Source organism: Sorex fumeus, unplaced genomic scaffold, assembly GCF_029834395.1.
Source record: "Sorex fumeus unplaced genomic scaffold, SorFum_2.1 ptg000035l, whole genome shotgun sequence".
Taxonomy (NCBI): domain Eukaryota; kingdom Metazoa; phylum Chordata; class Mammalia; order Eulipotyphla; family Soricidae; genus Sorex; species Sorex fumeus.
In genome coordinates, this window is record NW_026606092.1 from 33,656,372 (window position 1) to 33,673,978 (window position 17,607).

The 17,607-nt window shown below is 40.2% G+C and overlaps 1 protein-coding gene across 1 annotated transcript in view; it reads left to right on the forward strand.

The window, feature by feature from the left end:
• The window catches only part of NCKAP5 (NCK associated protein 5), a 1,139,016-nt gene that overhangs the window by 934,355 nt on the left and 187,054 nt on the right, over positions 1–17,607 (forward strand). The window contains exon 11 of the mRNA XM_056117696.1: positions 13,793–13,891. Within this exon, the coding sequence (XP_055973671.1) occupies positions 13,793–13,891 (99 nt within the window). The remainder of the gene's footprint in view (positions 1–13,792; positions 13,892–17,607) is intronic.

Below are 17,607 nucleotides of genomic sequence, written 5' to 3' on the forward strand. Positions count from 1 at the left end.
AATACTCTCGGTAGAATTATAGAGCAAGTATTTTGCATAGCTATGAACCCTAGCCCTGAAACGTATTCACTGTCACAAAGTTCCTTATTGCTGATAATCTTCCCTCCTTTCTCCCTGATGAACTATTTGCAGACAGATCACTTAATCACTTAATCACTTAACTTCCCATTAGTCTGCGATTTGCTCGAGCGGGCGCCAGTAACGTCTCCATTTGTCCCTGTCGCGTGCTAGTGTAGCCCAATGGCATGTTTTCGCTCCGGGAACATGAAGGGCCTCAAACCGATCATTCATGATCTTGACGAAGAAGTGTGACCATCTGGAAGGTGGGCGGCCACGCGGTCTTTTGACATCCCGTGGAATCCAGTCCGTAACAGCTCTAGTCCAGCGGTGGTCTTTAAATCTCATTACGTGACCAGCCCATCTGATTTTCGACACCTTGGCAAATGAGACAGCGTCCCTGATTCTTGATCGTCGACAGATGACAGATGTCAGAACTCCAGATTCTTTCTCTCATTTGAGTGAAACGTGATATTCCAAGCATAGCTCTTTCTATTCTTCTTGCAGACAGATATCACACATTTTTGACTCTGAACCTTTGCATATACTCTTCCCAGAAGGTCCTTTTAAAAATTTTACCTTTCTTGGCTCTTTCTCCTGAGTAATCATTTCTTGTTCATAAAATCTCTATCAAATTAATGCTTCCTGTGAAATAGTCCTTCCAGGTGTCCAGCTGAGGTCTACATGGCACAGGATATTGATGCTAGCTGGTGGGTGTTTTTTTTTTTCTTCCCATAAGCATCTTGGTGATAGACACTGTGTTCTTCACTGTAACCTGGACACAACAACTTCATGGAAAATAATATGATGGCTAAGGAGCATCCCCAAAGTCTGTTCAGGGTCAGAACCCTGATTTGAACAACACTTCTGGTTACTTAGTTTTCTAATCTGAAGAATGGCAAAGATTAAATAAGAATAACATAATAGAGAGGCTTAGGGATAGTTCAAAGAGCAAGTGTGTTTAGCTTCTCTGCAAGTAGGAGGTCAGGGTTAGATTCTAGCAGTAAGGGTGATCCCAAGCTCTGCCATGTAGGTCTAAGTATAGCCAGAAGTGGCCCAAAAGCAAAAAGAAGAAAAGCAACAAGAACAAAATAATACACTTACCACAGTACCTAACATGGAGCATGCTATAAGTGTTGTCTTTCTTCTTAGGATGTGTTGATGTTCTTCTTAGATACAAATTTATAAACGAAGTTGTATTTCCCTTGGAAGATTGTGGAATTCAAATGGGCCAGAGAGATAGTTCAGCAGGTATGACAATTTTCTTTCAGACCCAGGCTTGATGCCCTGCACCTCTCTGTAATACTCTGAGCCTGACAGGAGGAAACCCTGAATGCAGAGTGAAGAGCCCTGAGCACAGCCAGGTGTAGCCTAAAACAAAACAAAAAGAATGTGGAATTTAAAGGATTTGTCATCAGTGCTTATATTGCCAGTGTACTAACAATGTAAAAACAATGGTCAGTGTAACAGCTGACCATAGTAATAACAGGAAAAAGAGGAAACGATGTATTAAATAAGTAAAAGAATTATCTTTGGGTATAAGAATGAAGGCATCACAATATGTTATAAATGACTTACTGAGGTTACAGTATAAGTTAATTTAATCAAACTAAATAAATAATTTTTTAAAAAGTACTTGGGATACCTTTTTTAGCTTTGGTTATCTTAAGTGCTTTATCTCTAAAAATTTCTCTGAAACTTCTCCCACAGAGTAGACTGAGGATTTATAAATAAGATGAGGAAAGGGTTTTCACAGTGTGTCCTTCCCCCACAGAGGAGGAGGTAATTCATTCCTTCCTAATAAATGTCCAGTAGCCACTCTTGAGTCTAGTAACCATTCTTGCAATATTCAGTATGTTAGCGGGCGCCAGAGTATACGTTTCCCCTAATTTCTTTAGCTCTCTTAAATCAGAGGGAAAATATATTCCCCATGTGTTCAAAACTGAAAATCTTCAGAAATTCAGGAGACTTTTGGAATATAAAGCCTGATTAAAAATGCGAAATCAGTGTAGATAATTTTACAAAACAGCAGGGACAATTGGATAGCACCTATTAAAGTACCTGTTAAAGTAATTAGTGATAAAAATGGAAATTTCAAGGTACTTTTCTATCTCTTTGATCCCAGAATAGGCTCAGACTGTGCTGAATCATTTCCTTTCTGAGATCAGAGGAAACAGAAGCAAAGCTTCAGAGTCTTAGAATTGGCAAGCTAGTGTGACTCACCCTTAGGAATTGAATCTCAGGTTTGAATAATTTGCATGGGAAGCCATACCCTTACCTCCTGTTTCCCAGCAGCCTGTCACTTTGTTGTTATACAATCAATATTTCAGATTACTTTTATTGTTGTTTTGTGTAAAGAGACCAAATGATTTAGGAGTTTAGAAATTAAGTCCTTGTGACCTGAGCACTTTTTTGTTTAGATTAATATCTTGAACAATTGTGATAATTGTGTTAGCATTCTGACCCTACCCCGCCCTATTTCACCTTCATTCTACTGTGACTTTTTTTTTGCATATTCTGCTTTAATATGCCAAATACCAGTAACAATGATGGGTCTCATTCTCCTAAAGAGCCTTGAATATAATCTCAGGGCTAGGATGAAGGAGACGTTACTGGGGCCTGCTCGAGGCAATCGACGATTAACAGGATGATTTGTGATTTGTGATTCTGCTTTAAAACTTCTTAAGTGGGAGTCTGTGAGATAGTTTTAAGGGCTGGAGCTGTGCCTAGAATGTGCATTGAGTTACATCCTTGTTGCTGTAGAGCACCCCATCGTCCCAGAACACAGGCAGGTTTAACCCTTGTGTTCCCTGAGTACCTCCAGAGAGGCCGTGGCTACCCCAAGCAACACTAAATTGCTTGGTTCAAGCATTGATAGGTTAGGCCAACACTGTCAGGTAGAATAACCGCGAAAATGATGTTATTGTCCCCAAGTACTGCTGCAAAGAACCTCCATCAACACTTCTCTAAATATAACCCAAATTGTATTTCTAGTATCTGTGTCAGACATCTGGGCTTTTTGTAAGTATGGTAATGAGCTTCCTCAAAACTGTCTAGAGTTGCTAGTCAGGACTGTATGTAGTAGATGTTTCCTAAATGTGTTCTGTTGGGCTAATTAGAGTGGAGGCTCCCGAGGGGAAGGTCTGCTGTCTGTATCCATATCTGTCTTCTCCTTGGTTCTCAGCCTGCAGGTCCCCAGGACACTGCTAATGGAATTTCAGAAAACAGCACAGATTTGGGATATTCTAGTTATCAGTCTAAACTGCAGAGTCCCCAAATAAACTTCCGAGTCACCAAACCAAACCCTACCTACTCCCTTCGGCGGCGGATAATCAGGTTGTCATGGTAGCAGTGACCCTTGCAGAAGGTTTTGAATATAGCTAGGGAATAATTGATTCAGAAGCAGTTTATAACCTCAGATCCCAGAAAAGTATAAAAGAGGATGCAGAACTATGTCATTCTGCAGGGGCACCCTCCAGAGTAAAACAGAATGCACTCGGGGTACCTAAAGATTGATATGCAAGACAAGTGTGCACATTGTCAAGGAAAATAATAATCACAACAGGGACTGCTGTAGATAGCTTAGAAAAATAGCTATAGAAAGTTCAGACACTGAAATGTGAACAAATCTTGATGGGAACCTTTCTTAAAAGGCCTCGAGGAGGAAATCTGAAAGGTAGATTGTGGATCATCAGTAGGATAATTTGAGCAGATATTATGTTCTATCTTGGTATCCCAAAATGGGAATAATCACATAATTAATTAAATATAAGCTCTGGACCAAAAATAAATTGTCCTTGGCTTAAATTGATATGAATATAAGAAATGACCATATAATACTCCATTATGTAATATGCAGTTATATAATATTCAGCTTTATAATAAATTCTTAATGGGGCAGAATGCAGCCTGGGAAATGTGAGCTGGGGGTCTGCCACAAGATCTCTGCATAGGGACGGGGAAAATACCCTTTTTGAGTATGACAAAAGTTTAAGGACAAATTTAGAAAGCTAAAATGTCAATATGTTAACTGGAGGCCTTAGCGATGAGCATTTGCCAAGGAAATCTTCTACCAAAATTATATTTTAATCAGGTGTCAAGCTATTTTAGGGAATTTCCATGAGTTTTCTTTTATAACCTTACTCAGACCTCTGAAATCTGCCTTTTTAGCTAGCAGAACACACCATCTGGTTATATATGCCTCATTCAGGGCCATATTGAGACCAGGTCTCTTAAATATCTCTCAATGCACCACGAATGTTTTCTATCCCTGTAACAGAGGCTAATCCAAAAAGGGAAACAGACAGGAAGCAAAGAAAGTTAGTATTAGCAGGAGATGCTTAGAAGATTCCCTCTGACCTACTCCAGACATGTTTCCTGAGGTGAGATTAAACAGGATGACACACAAACCCAACACCAGCCCTAGGCTGAGTTGAAAGAGCAAGAATGAGGCCTCCCAGAAGTTTCCAGAAGCAGAGACATGAGATCAGTTCTCCAAGGTGGAGGAAAGGCAAGTTGAAAGCAAAGCTAAAGAAGCAATAGGTTCTTCCTGCAAAAGATTAATTCAGAATGCAGGATCTTAGAGTTCTGAGAAAGTAACTGTTGAAGTTGGTGCAGAGAACACAATAGTATAGTAGGTAGGGTGTTTGCCTTGCACATGGCCAACCCAGGTTTCATTCCCAGCACCCATATGATCCCCTGAGCACCACCAGTAGTAATTCCTGAGTGCAGAGGCAGGAGTAACCCCTGAGCATCAGCGAGTGTTGCCCAGAAACAAAACAAAACAACAGCAACAAAAAAGCAAGGCCAGTGCAAAGGAGCCAGCAGGCAAGAAAGCAGGAGTTAACAGCTGGAAACAGAGAAGAAATCTTGGGCACCGAGACTGGGAGTGACTAGGGCCACCGTTGCTGTAACTCAAAGTGCCAATAGTGAGTGAGCAAAATCCAAGAACTTTTTCCACACCTTCTTTAAATCCTTCCAAGAACTCTTGAAGGTAGAAAAATGCCTCCTGATATGTGGACTGCAGCGTGACTAGATTTTACGGAAATGTGGTTGGTAAAGAAGGTTTAGCACTTGATCATGTGGCAATAACAGAGCTGCTCACTTTGGAAATGGAACAGGAATTCAAGCGTCTGGGCATAGAAGCCATTCCCTTCCTTAGAAAGACCTTTAAACTGGGAAAAGGTAACTCTGAAAAATCTGAAATAGGGCCGTAAAAAAATTTAGGCTACCAATGCTGAAGTATTAATAAATCAAGGGATGGAAGAAGATCATATCAAAAACAGTAATTCATATCTCACCTCTGTGGTTAAACCTAAATTACTTACATTCATTGAATCTATTAATCAGACATATGCCATGTTCACTCTCATAACTTCTCTTTTGTACAAATATTTGACTTTTAGTAGAGAGGAGAATGATTGTATGTTTGATGATAGTATTAGATTTATTCTCTCACCACATCTGAATAAAGAGAAGAGTGCAATAACTAAATAATTCTTTTAGCATTTTCTTCTTTACATTTTAAGTAGAGTCAACAACTTCCAAAATCCTGACCTGAAAAAAAATCATTTTCCTCCCCAAACTTTTTGAAAGAACATTAGTAAATTCAAAAGCCGATCAGCACCCTCTGTACTCTATTTGTTTAGCATGCTAGCTAAATTCCTCTAATTAAGATATGGTTTTCAGTCTCCCCTTGTGCCAACTAAACAGTGTCTCAATGTTTTCTGGTCCCAACAAGTTAAAGTTAAGACATCACTGTGGAGGGGTCAGAGAGGAAGTACAGGTTTTAAGGTGCTTGGTTTGCGTGTAAATTGCTTTGATTTAATCCCTGGCACCATACAAGGTCCCCGGAAGTGCAAAGCCAAGAGTAAACCCTGAGTATATCCTGAGATATACCTTTTGACCTCTGCCAAAAGAAACCACTTAGACACTGGGCAAAACCCAGAGCAGAATGCTATGGAATACTACAGTAAGCCTTCACTGAGTATCTGAAGAATTGCAACTCCTTCAGTGAGAAGTAAGTAAGTAAGTAAAGGCCCTCCCGTTGTTCATCGATTTGCTCGAGTGGGCCCAGTAACGTCTCCATTGGAGACTTTGTTGTTACTGTGTCTGGCATATCGAATACGTCACGGGGAGCTTGCCAGGCTCTGCCGTGCGGGTGAGATACTCTCGGTAGCTTGCTGGGCTCTCCGAGAGGGGCAGAGGAATCAAACTCGGGTTGGCCATGTTGGCTGCGTGCAAGGCAAACGCCCTACCACTATGCTATCACTCTAGCCCTTCATTGAGAAGAGAAAGAGAAAATGGCAAACTGCCTCCAGCCAGCTCTGAAACGCCCAAGCACATCTTGGTCTCTGTGCTCTGCTGCACCATTAACTGTAGAGGTGCGAAGTGAAGTGGAGGATGGCTTCTCTGAATGTATAGGCCATTCCAGCTCAATCCCTCAGATGTAGCACAGTCTGTTCTTGGGTGCAGTCTGTTAAGATGGATAGGGGATTGCTTCTCTGTTCTGGATTAAAGATAAGGAACTGTGCAGATCAGGGTCACCCAGTAAATAATTCTTACTCAGTATGTGTGTCTGGAACCGGCTACCTGGCATCTCTAGATCCACAAATCTGAGTTTGGTATTTGGAACTGATTTGTAGTATGTTCTGCCTATGGATTATAATTCACCCCAACTCATCACACAAATCCCCCTATGTGGGGAGAGAATGTGCGCTTCTTCCCTGAGAAACCGAATATTTTCAGTGGGGATTCTCCTCACCTTGATCTGCTGCCATAACCATTATCTACACATGTGTGAATGTGTGTATGACTATATGCATTTTTAAGGAAAATAGCATATCTGTCATGATCTCAGAGGAGGTTAATGATATATATGCATAATGATATACAATAACCCCTAATTAAGTAATGTCTCAAGCCCTGTGTGAGTGCATTTCCTCCTCACAGAAAATCCAGAGAAGGCTTTCTGATCCTAAGGCAATTCCTCTTCCAGTTGGCAATTCCGCAGCTCAGATCCCTACCCCTTGATATATTCATCTTCAACATTTGGCTTCCCAGATCACTCTGCTGAATGGGCTGCATCAAGGAGATGCTTAGAGGGAGAAAGAGCCGGGAGGGAGCATCTCACATGATAGATATTTCCAGGCCTGCGCCAGCATCACTCCATAGGCTAGAACTCACCACGCCACCTGGACACACTTAGCTACATAAGAGGCTGGGACAGGCAATCCAGTTGTGCAACCAGAAAGAAGGAGGACCATGTTGCATGACACCTAGCCTGTCTTTGCAGCAGAGCAAAGCCAAAATATATTGACCGTATTCTCATAGAGCTGATCACCCTATTAGGAAAATAAACCACACACAGGAACAATCCAGCAATTATGCATATCAGATAAAGGGCCAAAATATGGGATGATGTAATCTAGACGGCTGGGTGGGAAAAAATAATCAAGCAGGTGGTTCTGAAGGTGTGGCAGGTTTTAGAAGGTGGGCAGGCACTGGGAGAGTGCACCAGGGAGAGATGGATAAAAGCATCAGTTCAGAAATAAGGCAGGCCTACACCAGAGAGGATAGAAGCGAAGCAGGAAAAGCTGAGTAGAAATTTACCTTCAAAAGAGGCATTTTCATGCAAAGAAGCTAGCGACCTCTGCTTTGGAATATGGGGGTCTAGGCAGAATCTCGGTGACCGAGATAAAATAAGAGATGATGTGAGGTCAGTTTCAAACCTATACTACATAATCTTGCTGCCTTCTGTGTCTGAAATATTGGTTTTTAAAATGTCTGAAACCAGCCTTCATGTGAATTTTCAAGTTTGAAGTGTTTCAGTTGACATGTTTTTCTGTAAGACACTGCCATCAAAGGTGACCAGTAGATTGGTATGTGAGGGTGCATTTGCCCTCTGACTAAGTGGGTTTCTTTTAAGAGTCCATGTTACTCTTCAGTCAATTATGCTGTTGCTGACAATGATTCGAAATGAACCTTCCATGTATCCATTCTACCTAGTTTTCACTGTGGCCTGAATGAATAATGGATAACATAACAATACCAGTTTAAAAAGTGATATATTATTGTTTTGTGTATTTTGCTCAGAATTTTATTTATTACAACTTACATGTACACATGTAGATATGAAAATGTAAGCCTTTTCTATAAAGTTTCTTTAACATAAGAAATGTAACATCTATGGGTTTGTGAGCTTTCACAGTAAAATTAGGAGAAATATTGTACGTGAATGATATTTACCTACTACTTTCATACTTAGAGTCTTACCATCATAGATTTTTTAATCCAAAATAATTTTACATGGCTTATAGATTTAGAGATTAGTATCTAATAACAAATAATTTCTTTTTTGTTATTGCTAGTAGTGGGATGCATATCTGGCAGTGCTCAGGGCTTACTTGTGACTCTGCACTCATGGATTACTCCTGTAATTTCTCAGGGATCAAATTTATAGGAGTTTGACTCTGTAACCCTTATGGGGTGTCAGGGATCAAACCCAGGTGGGCCACATCAAAGCAAGAGCCTTACCTGCTGTAATATCTCTCTGAGCCCATGATTACATTTTTAAAACAACAAATGATTCATTTGTACCTAAGCATTTAATAAATTATGACAAACTGTGTTATGACCATTGTTGTAAAGCTGTATAAATTTCAACTCAGTATCTTGTTTACTATCTCTCTGACTACAACAGTGCCTTGTCCTACCTATGAGGTAGATTTAAGTTCTCTGTTTTCTCCCTTGGTTGAAAAGAATCTGAAACAGAGAGGTTCAGCTATATTCCCAAAAGCTATCACCCCGTTCTTTAGAAAGCCCTGAAACCATGATCCCCTGGCTGCTTGCCCTGGGTCTTGTCCCTTTTCCCACAAGACCTTACCTTTTCTTGATGGAGAGAAATGACCATTTGGATTAAAGCCACTGGAGCGTCATAGCATTTGGGAGAATGGCTTTATACGCACACATAATCATGCAGAAAGCAAAAGGATGACATCATATATCTGATAAGAGAGAGTGAAGTATAACCATGAACTGAATCAAAAGCCAGATATCTAATCTTTAAAAACTTTTCTCCAAAATCACATGACATACCACTCAGAATCATCATTTCTTTATTGAATGTCACTTCCCATAACTCCTTAGACTGTTTGTATATTGATAAATGTATTCTTAGATCTCTAAAAGTTACATTATATTTGGCATTCTCTCAATCTTTAAAACTGCATTTTTAAAGATGGGAAATATTGTGAGAAAATATAAAGACATTATTGTCTCTCTAGACTAAAGCCAGCATCAACTGTGGATTTTTTTTTTGGTTTATTTGTTGATTCTTTTTTAGTTACTGGGCCACACCTAGTGGTTCTCAGAACCTAATCCTTGGTGCTCAAGGATCACTCCTGGAGGGCTCAGAGTACCATATGGGGTGTCAGAGATTGAGCCCGGATTAGCCATATGCAAGCCAAGATCCCTACCCTCTGTACTATTTTTTTTAAGAAGAGAAAAACAATATTTACAAATTAACAGAGCACAAAGAAAGAAATTACAAGTAAACACAGAGGAATGGGAGCACTGTGGTGGGAGCAACCCAATAAGCCTAAACTACCTAAGGCTATTTGTGCAGAAAGGACAAATCAGTGTTATCCTACATCTCCCCCTTTTCTTTTGACAAAAACACAAAATTTGAAATACAGGAACAATTCCAAACACAATGCAGTCTTAGTTGTACTAAGATTTCAGTCCAACCCTGAACCCAGAGCAGTGCTTGTCATAAAACATCCAGTTGTCCTGCATTGTCCAGGGGTGATAAGAGTCACCAATGATGAGAGTCATTTAGTCCCATTCTGAAGAAATAAAGTGCCTGGATCAAAACTGAAGAGTTGTTCCTATAACAGCATCAGTAGTGGTTGCAGCAATGAGTTCCAGGAGAGCGGCTATTGGAGTCTAAGAAATTTCAGGAAGCACTGGATCAGTCAGGGATCACTGGAACGGGAGCATCACAACTTCTGGCAGGAGTACTTCACTAGGGGAATGCAGCCATTCTCTGGTCAGATTCTTCGGCAGTCATAGATGTGCAACCTTTAGTTGGTAGCTTGTGCTCACTCCAGGCACGCCAGCTGTATAATCTCCGGGGGCGGCCAGGGAGAAGCCCTGATGTCTCTCCCACTTGTCACCTGCTTTTGGGTGGGCCTGGGCTGTTCCCCCAGCCAGGGCAGCCCGGGTCATGGGGAAGACGGAGGAGGAGACGAGGGCCAAGTCGGTTGGTTGACCAGATGCCGTTTATTCCATTCTCCCCACACACCTGCCCCAGTCTCTCTGAGCCCCCCATTCTAGTCTCACACTGCCCCTCATTCCTGTCTCCTCCTGTCTCTCCTGCTCATCTCTCCGTGCTCCGTCTCGCAGCCTGGGCTCTCTCTCTCCACGTGCCTGCTCCTGTATTCTTCTGCATTCTTCTCTCTGTGTCCCCTTGCTAGTCTCTCTGAGGTTCTGTATCCTCTGTACCACTGCTCTAGCACTTCGACTGTATTCTTATTTAGTGTCCCATATTGTAATAGTTTCTGAGGTTTAAACACTCATCCTGTGTTTCGAGATTAAAGACATTATACAGAAATAATACTCTGGTTCTAGTTACCTACTAATAGCTTCATTCTATTGGGAAAATTTGATTTTCAAAGTAACAGACAACTAACTAGTTTGGGATTTGTTCCTTTTGTAATGAAAATACCTCCAAATATGAGCTAAAAGAAGCCAGAGTAGAGTAGTGAATTTCTCTGATGAGATATGATCCAGAATACCATGCACAAAAGTTAAACAAAAATTGACTAAATACCTAAATATCATACCTGAATCCATAAATCATATTGAGGTAGAAGCTATAGGTATTTTCAGTGATTCAACACCATTGCCCAAGCAAACAGAAGCAAAGATAAACAAATGGGACTAACATCAAATTAAAATGCTTTTGCACTACAATAGAAATCATGACCAGCATTATAAAAGACACCCCACAGACTGGGAAGAAATATTTGTCCACCACACACTTTGCAAAGAGTCAATATCCAAGATATATAAAGCAATAGTAGGACTTAAAAGAAAAACAACAACAGCACACCCCCATCAAAAATTAGTGGGGAGAGAAAAACAGAAAGTTCCTCAAAGAAGACATACAGATGGCGGAAATGAAAAACAGCAATGATACATCATCCTGCACCATAAGATTGATACACATCACAAAGAACAAAAACAACCAGTATTAGTGGGATGTAGGGGAAAGGGACCTTCATTTACTACTGGTGGTAATATTGACTTGTCCAGCCATTTTGGAAAGCAATGTCGACACTTCTCATAAATCTAGAAATGGAGATTCCCTTTGACTCAGAAATTCTACTTCTGGGCTTCTACTTAAGGACCCTAATATATATATATATATATATATATATATATATATATATATATATTCAGAAGAGACATTTGCACTCCTATGTTTATTGCAGCACTATTCACAGTTACCAAAAATGGGGAAGAGTCCAAGTGCCCAAAAACAAGTGACTGGATAAAGTGACTCTGGTATATATAAACAACAAAATACTACTCAGCTGTTTTTTTAAAAAGATGGTAAGGTAAAGGTAAAGGCCCTCCCGTTGATCATCGATTTGCTCGAGCGGGCCCAGTAACGTCTCCATTGGAGACCTTGTTGTTACTGTGTCTGGCATATGGAATACTCTCGGTAGCTTGCCGGGCTCTCCGAGAGGGGTGGAGGAATCGAACTCGGGTCGGCCATGTTGGCCACGTGTAAGGCGAACGCCCTACTGCTGTGCTGAAAGCAAATAATGTACTGCTATGTGGATGGACCTGAATAATATCATGCTGAGGAAAGTTAGTCAGAAGTGAAGGACAGACACAGATGATCTCTCTCATATGTGGAATGTAAATAAACAAAATTTATATTTTGTTATAACAAATATCCAAAGGCAACAGAAACCAGGAACTGATTAGGACTGGCGGGGGAAGGGGGGAGTCTGTGGCACAGAGGTGGAGGGAAGTGGACACTCTGGGGGAGAAAAAATGGTACTGGATTGTGTTGTCCACGAAACCCTACAATTGCCATACCACAGTGCCTAAAATAAAATTTAGGCAAGCAAAGCGAAGAAAAGAAAAGGAAAAGCAGATTGGAAAAGAATTCTCTCCCATGAAAGATGGCAACCACTCAATCTACAGTGTTATCCTTTCTCAGCTCTGGATAAATGTTTACTGATTGTGGGCTGAAACAATAGCACAGTGGGTAGGGTGTTTGCACGTGGCCGACCCAGGTTTGATTCCCTGCATCCCATATGGTCCCTCGAGCACCGCCAGAAGTAATTCCTGTGTGAACAAGCCAGGAGTAACCCCTATGCATCGACAGGTGTGACACCCCCCCCAAAAAAAGAAAAATGTTTACTGAGTGACCAGCCAGATACAGAGATCTCTCGCATAAGTTTAGCCTGAAGGTAACGATATGGGGATAGAGTGCATGTGACTCCTCTCAGCAGAGTTTACAGTCACTGCTGGCTACATGGTAGATCTACTAGACCAAGTGAGTCGTGGTCTACTGGATCCCTTTTGCTCACTAGTTAGCCTACTATTTATGAGCTTTGGAGAAGCTCAGCTGTTTCCAGATCACCTCAGTATTCAGCCATGCTTCTCTGGGGAGAAAAAGGAATAGAAAAACATTACAAAGGTGAGGGAGACATGCTTGGACACATTATTTACTTACTGAATTCGATTTTTCAGTGTCTGAAGCCACAGAAGTTGTAACCAAGACAAGCCAGGGCATAGGAACCATCTTAAAAATGTCATCAGCCTTGCAGAAACATTTGACATAAATCACAAGTTTTATTGTATTTGCAATTAAAAAGATCACAGTTAATGTCTACAGGAAAGCCTTAGTAATTAGTATAAAGATTAATAAAGTGGAATGTACTGGGTTTAGCAGGCCTCCTAAGTAAAGCTGAAATAAAGAATTGGGTATATAATCGAATAGCATGTGAATATTAATGCACAAAAATCCTCCAAGTCCCCAGATCCCTGATGCAATTATTTTCTATTCACATTAATTGTTCCTAACAGATGACATTAATGACTTTGAGTTAAAATGTGTCCAAGGGAAGATTTCACAAGATCAATGCTGTTGAGAAATAAGGTCACTTTTATAATTATTTGCTCAGATTTTAAACACTGCTCAACATAATAAGGTTAATATGGTGATTATTCTTAATGTGAAACTAAAAAGTTAATTTTAATACCAGCCAATAAGTGATCTGAGGTATTAATTTTTCCTAATACTTATTTTCCATCTACTCTGTTTTTGCCTCCTTATTTTCCAACACAGACCCCTACATGATAAAAATGTAATGATTCTTCATTGTGATTGCTGTACACACACGCACACACACACACACACACACACACACACACACACGGACCTTTGATAAACTTGTGCCAACCTTTTTGAGTTATTATATGCATTGCCCAATGAAGAAATGTCAGCATTTTTCAAATTTAGCTGCCCAACAGTAGAAGAGGCTCTGTGTGATGGTGGAAATGTCATAACTTTGTACACCAGATGTATAAACATTGTCATGTGGTACTATGTTACCTAAATGACAATGATTTTTTTAAATTAATTGTTGAAGGCAGGTTCTTGAGATAAACAATTAGTCATCACTATTCACTGTTTCTGCTTGTTTTTGACTAGAAACTTCACTCACGAATCTTAGATCTCTCATCTGGAGATTTGCTTTCAGAGGCAGAACGCGGAAGTCTGACACAGTCACGGACTGATGTTAGGATGCACGTGAGTCTCCCTGTTGCCTTCAGAACACTTGTTTAAGTTGTTATTTTCTTTCCATCAAATACAATGTCACAAGCAAACCATAAAGTGCATCCTTGAAGTGCTGTCAGACAGATAAAAATACTTTCCTTTCTTGTGTTCTCTGAAATTCAATATCATGTCCCCCAGCTGATAGAGGAAGCAGAAAGTGTCACTCTTGGCAAAAATATCATAAATCTTGGTGTTGTCCCCAAGATACCTTTTAGGGTATTGATTACATCTCAAAGTCTCTGAGAAATGGTCAAGGAGCTTTTTATTAAACCTGTGTCCCATATTATTCATCCTACTTTTATGATATATTATGTATGAACTTTTAAAAATTCATGGGCTGTGCATTTTTTTCCTTTAGCTAGGGTTTGCTTTGTGCTTATTTGGCAAAACTTTAACCAACATGGCACTTAACTTTCATTGACATAAAAAAGTAACTTGAAAAACACAAGAACCAAATAAATATGTTATGAGAACTGCTAGATTTAAAATGACAGATGAACACTTGTGATAACAGACATTTTATTGTATTGTATAATTTTGTCAGTAGAGATAGGATATTTAATATCAAAGGTAAATATTCTGATGTTAGATTGGAAATAAGGTAAAGGTAAAGGTAAAGGCCCTCCCGTTGATCATCGATTTGCTCGAGTGGGCCCAGTAACGTCGCCATTGGAGACGTTGTTGTTACTGTGTCTGGCATATCGAAGACTCTCGGTAGCTTGCTGGGCTCTCCGAGAGGGGCGGAGGAATCGAACTCGGGTCGGCCATGTTGGCTGCGTGCAAGGCAGATGATTGGAAATAAATTTGAATGAAATGCTGTCACTTTAAACATTCATAAAACCTTAATGATCTCTGATCTATAATATTGCCTTAAGTCAGGAATATTTTAAGAGTAACAATTTTTATCAAAAGTAAATGCCCCCCCCCCATTCCCCCTTTTTTTTTTAAAATCTAAAACTGTGCATTTTGTATTTCTGTTGGCAGGGATGACAGATAAATCTTATGAGTCATTAATGGTGGTAAACTAAAATATAACGTAAGAAAAATATACTTTGAATAGGATAAACAGGGTTTCTTTTCCCATCAAGTTCACATCGTCAAGATAGAGTTGCAGTGGAAGTCAAATACACTGTCCCGGGCAAAGGGGAATTTTAATAATGATGATTATTTGTCAATAGTTGCATTTCTTCTCTAAAAGATAGCTGGTTTTCTTTCTTTTTGTTTCTGCTATTTATTGGCACACCTAGTAATTCCCAGAGGCTACTCCCAGCTCAGGGTTTCGGGGCTATTCCTCTGGAGCCACGAGGTAGCTATGAGTGAACGACAAGGTGCCAGGGGCTGAAATCCAAGGGTCTGCATGCAAAGTAAATGATTTAATCCATTACGCTATCTCTTCAGCTCATGGCTGCTTTTATTTCCACATTTAGGGATTCTGATATTCTTAAGAACTTCCCTTGGTGCCATTGCATAGTGTCTAGGATGTAGGCAGACATCAGACCCAATATTACCTGATTTTTCTTAATCAAGTTCTTAACTTCTTTATGCCTATACATCCCATTGGCACAATGATGAACAGTGATTGGTTTTAAAGAGTTGTCGTAAGAATTAATGAGAAGGAGGATAGAGATATAGTATAAAGTGTAGGGTGTTTACCTTGTATGCAGGTTCTGTCGGGTAACAGCTTTCCCCCTTTGTGCCCAGACACATTGCACACTAGGTCCTGGCAGAGATAGGGCGAAGGATGACAGGTCCATGGAGAAACCACTCCAAGAGACAGCCGATGGCTGCTCACTTTATTGCCAAATACACACATATTTTATAGGGGGTCTCGGCTTAAGAGGATGGTCCAATCACATAAAGTTTAGTATTACTGACCTATCACCTTTCCAACTCTGCTTTGCCCCGGCCCAATCCCAAAGGGCTAGATAGGAATGTAGCTTGGTGAAAATTTTTGGGAGATAAGACTCAACATCAGATACCTGGTGCTTGTAAAAAGTGCCCAGACACTCCTTACTGGGTCCCTATGCAGGGACAGGTCTTATCTGCTATGCAGGGAAAGATCTTATCAGCTCTGGCACCTGTTGCCATGCTCCACAGGTTCTATCTCCAGCATTCCATATAATCCCACAAGCACCAGCAGGAGTAATTCCTGAGCATTATGGGTGTACCTCCTCTGAATAAAAAAAACCCAAGAACAAAAAAATTAAATCAGAGGTTCTAGAGACAAGAGTATAACTGATAAGGACAATGTGTTATAAGTGACAGACTGATTTCAATCCCTGGTACCATGTATAGTCCCCAAAGCTTTGCCAGCATTGATCTGGAGTGCCCTGAGGACTGCCATCACTGAGGTTTGGAACCCAAAAGCAAAAACAAAAACTAAATTAAATGGGGATGTAGTTTGGTCGTCAAGTGTTACCTTTTTGTGTATGAGGCCTGCTGGTTTGGCTCCTGGTACTGCATGAGATGTGTACAGCATGCATCCCTCTAAAAATAATGAGAATAAATATTGGGACAATAGTATCTGTGGCACTAGATGTCTTTAATTTTCTTAAACCCATATCACAATACTGTAGCCATATAAAAATAAAGAAAGGATGGAGAATGATCACTGAATAATGTTTCACTAACACGTCTCACTAGGAACTCACTCCATTTGTCTGCAGGAACTTGTTGCTATTGCACTGAACAGTTCCTATGTTTAAGGCATCAGACAGACAACAGTAGAGATGAAGTATCAGAACCATCCAGGAAACTGTAAACCTTTTAGTTAAAGTGATTAGACATAAGAACATTAAATTTTTTTAATAATAGATTATCAGAAAAGCACTGTGGTATGTTAAGAATCGCTCACTCTTCACAATAATTTTATGTGGTAGATAGTTTCATTATACCCATTTACAAATAAACAGGCTTGGAGTGTCATATAATTTCCCCAAAGCCAAAGAGTTATCAAGTGGTAGGGACAGAATTTAAACTTCCTACGTGCCAACCACAGAAAAGTTATTCAATAGAGTCAATAATCCTATCAGATTTATATATTGGTAAAATATACTGTAGCCACAGCATGTTCACTTCATAGCCATGATGTCAGAGATTTCTGTTCTCTTTTCAAGTAAGATATCAACATTAATGGTTCAAGAATGGGAGAAAGATGGAAGAACTTTCTAGTAGAGAGAGATGGCCCTTTCCTCTTATTTTCTTTTTTCTTCTTTTTTTTTAATTTTATTGAATCACTGTGAGATAGTCACAAGCTTTCATATTTGGGTTACAATCACACAATGATCAAACACCCATCCTCCACCAGTGCACATTCCCCACCACCAGTATCCCTGGTGTACCCCCCCCTTTCTCATCCTCCTCCTGCCTTCATGGCAGACAATATTCCCAATAATCCCTCTCTACTTTGGGACATTATGGTTTGCAATACAGACAATGAGAGGTTATCATATTCCGTCCTTTATCTACTTTCTGCACACATATCCCATCCCGACCGATTCCTCCAGCCATCATTTTCTTAGTGATCCCTTCTCTATTCCAGCTGCCTTCTCCCCTTTGCTCCTGAGGCAGGCTTCTAGCTATGGAGCAATCTACCTGTCCCATTTATCTACTATCCTTAGGTGTCAGCCTATGTTATGTTGTTTTATACTCCACAAATGAGTGCGGTCCTTCTATGTCTGTCCCTCTCT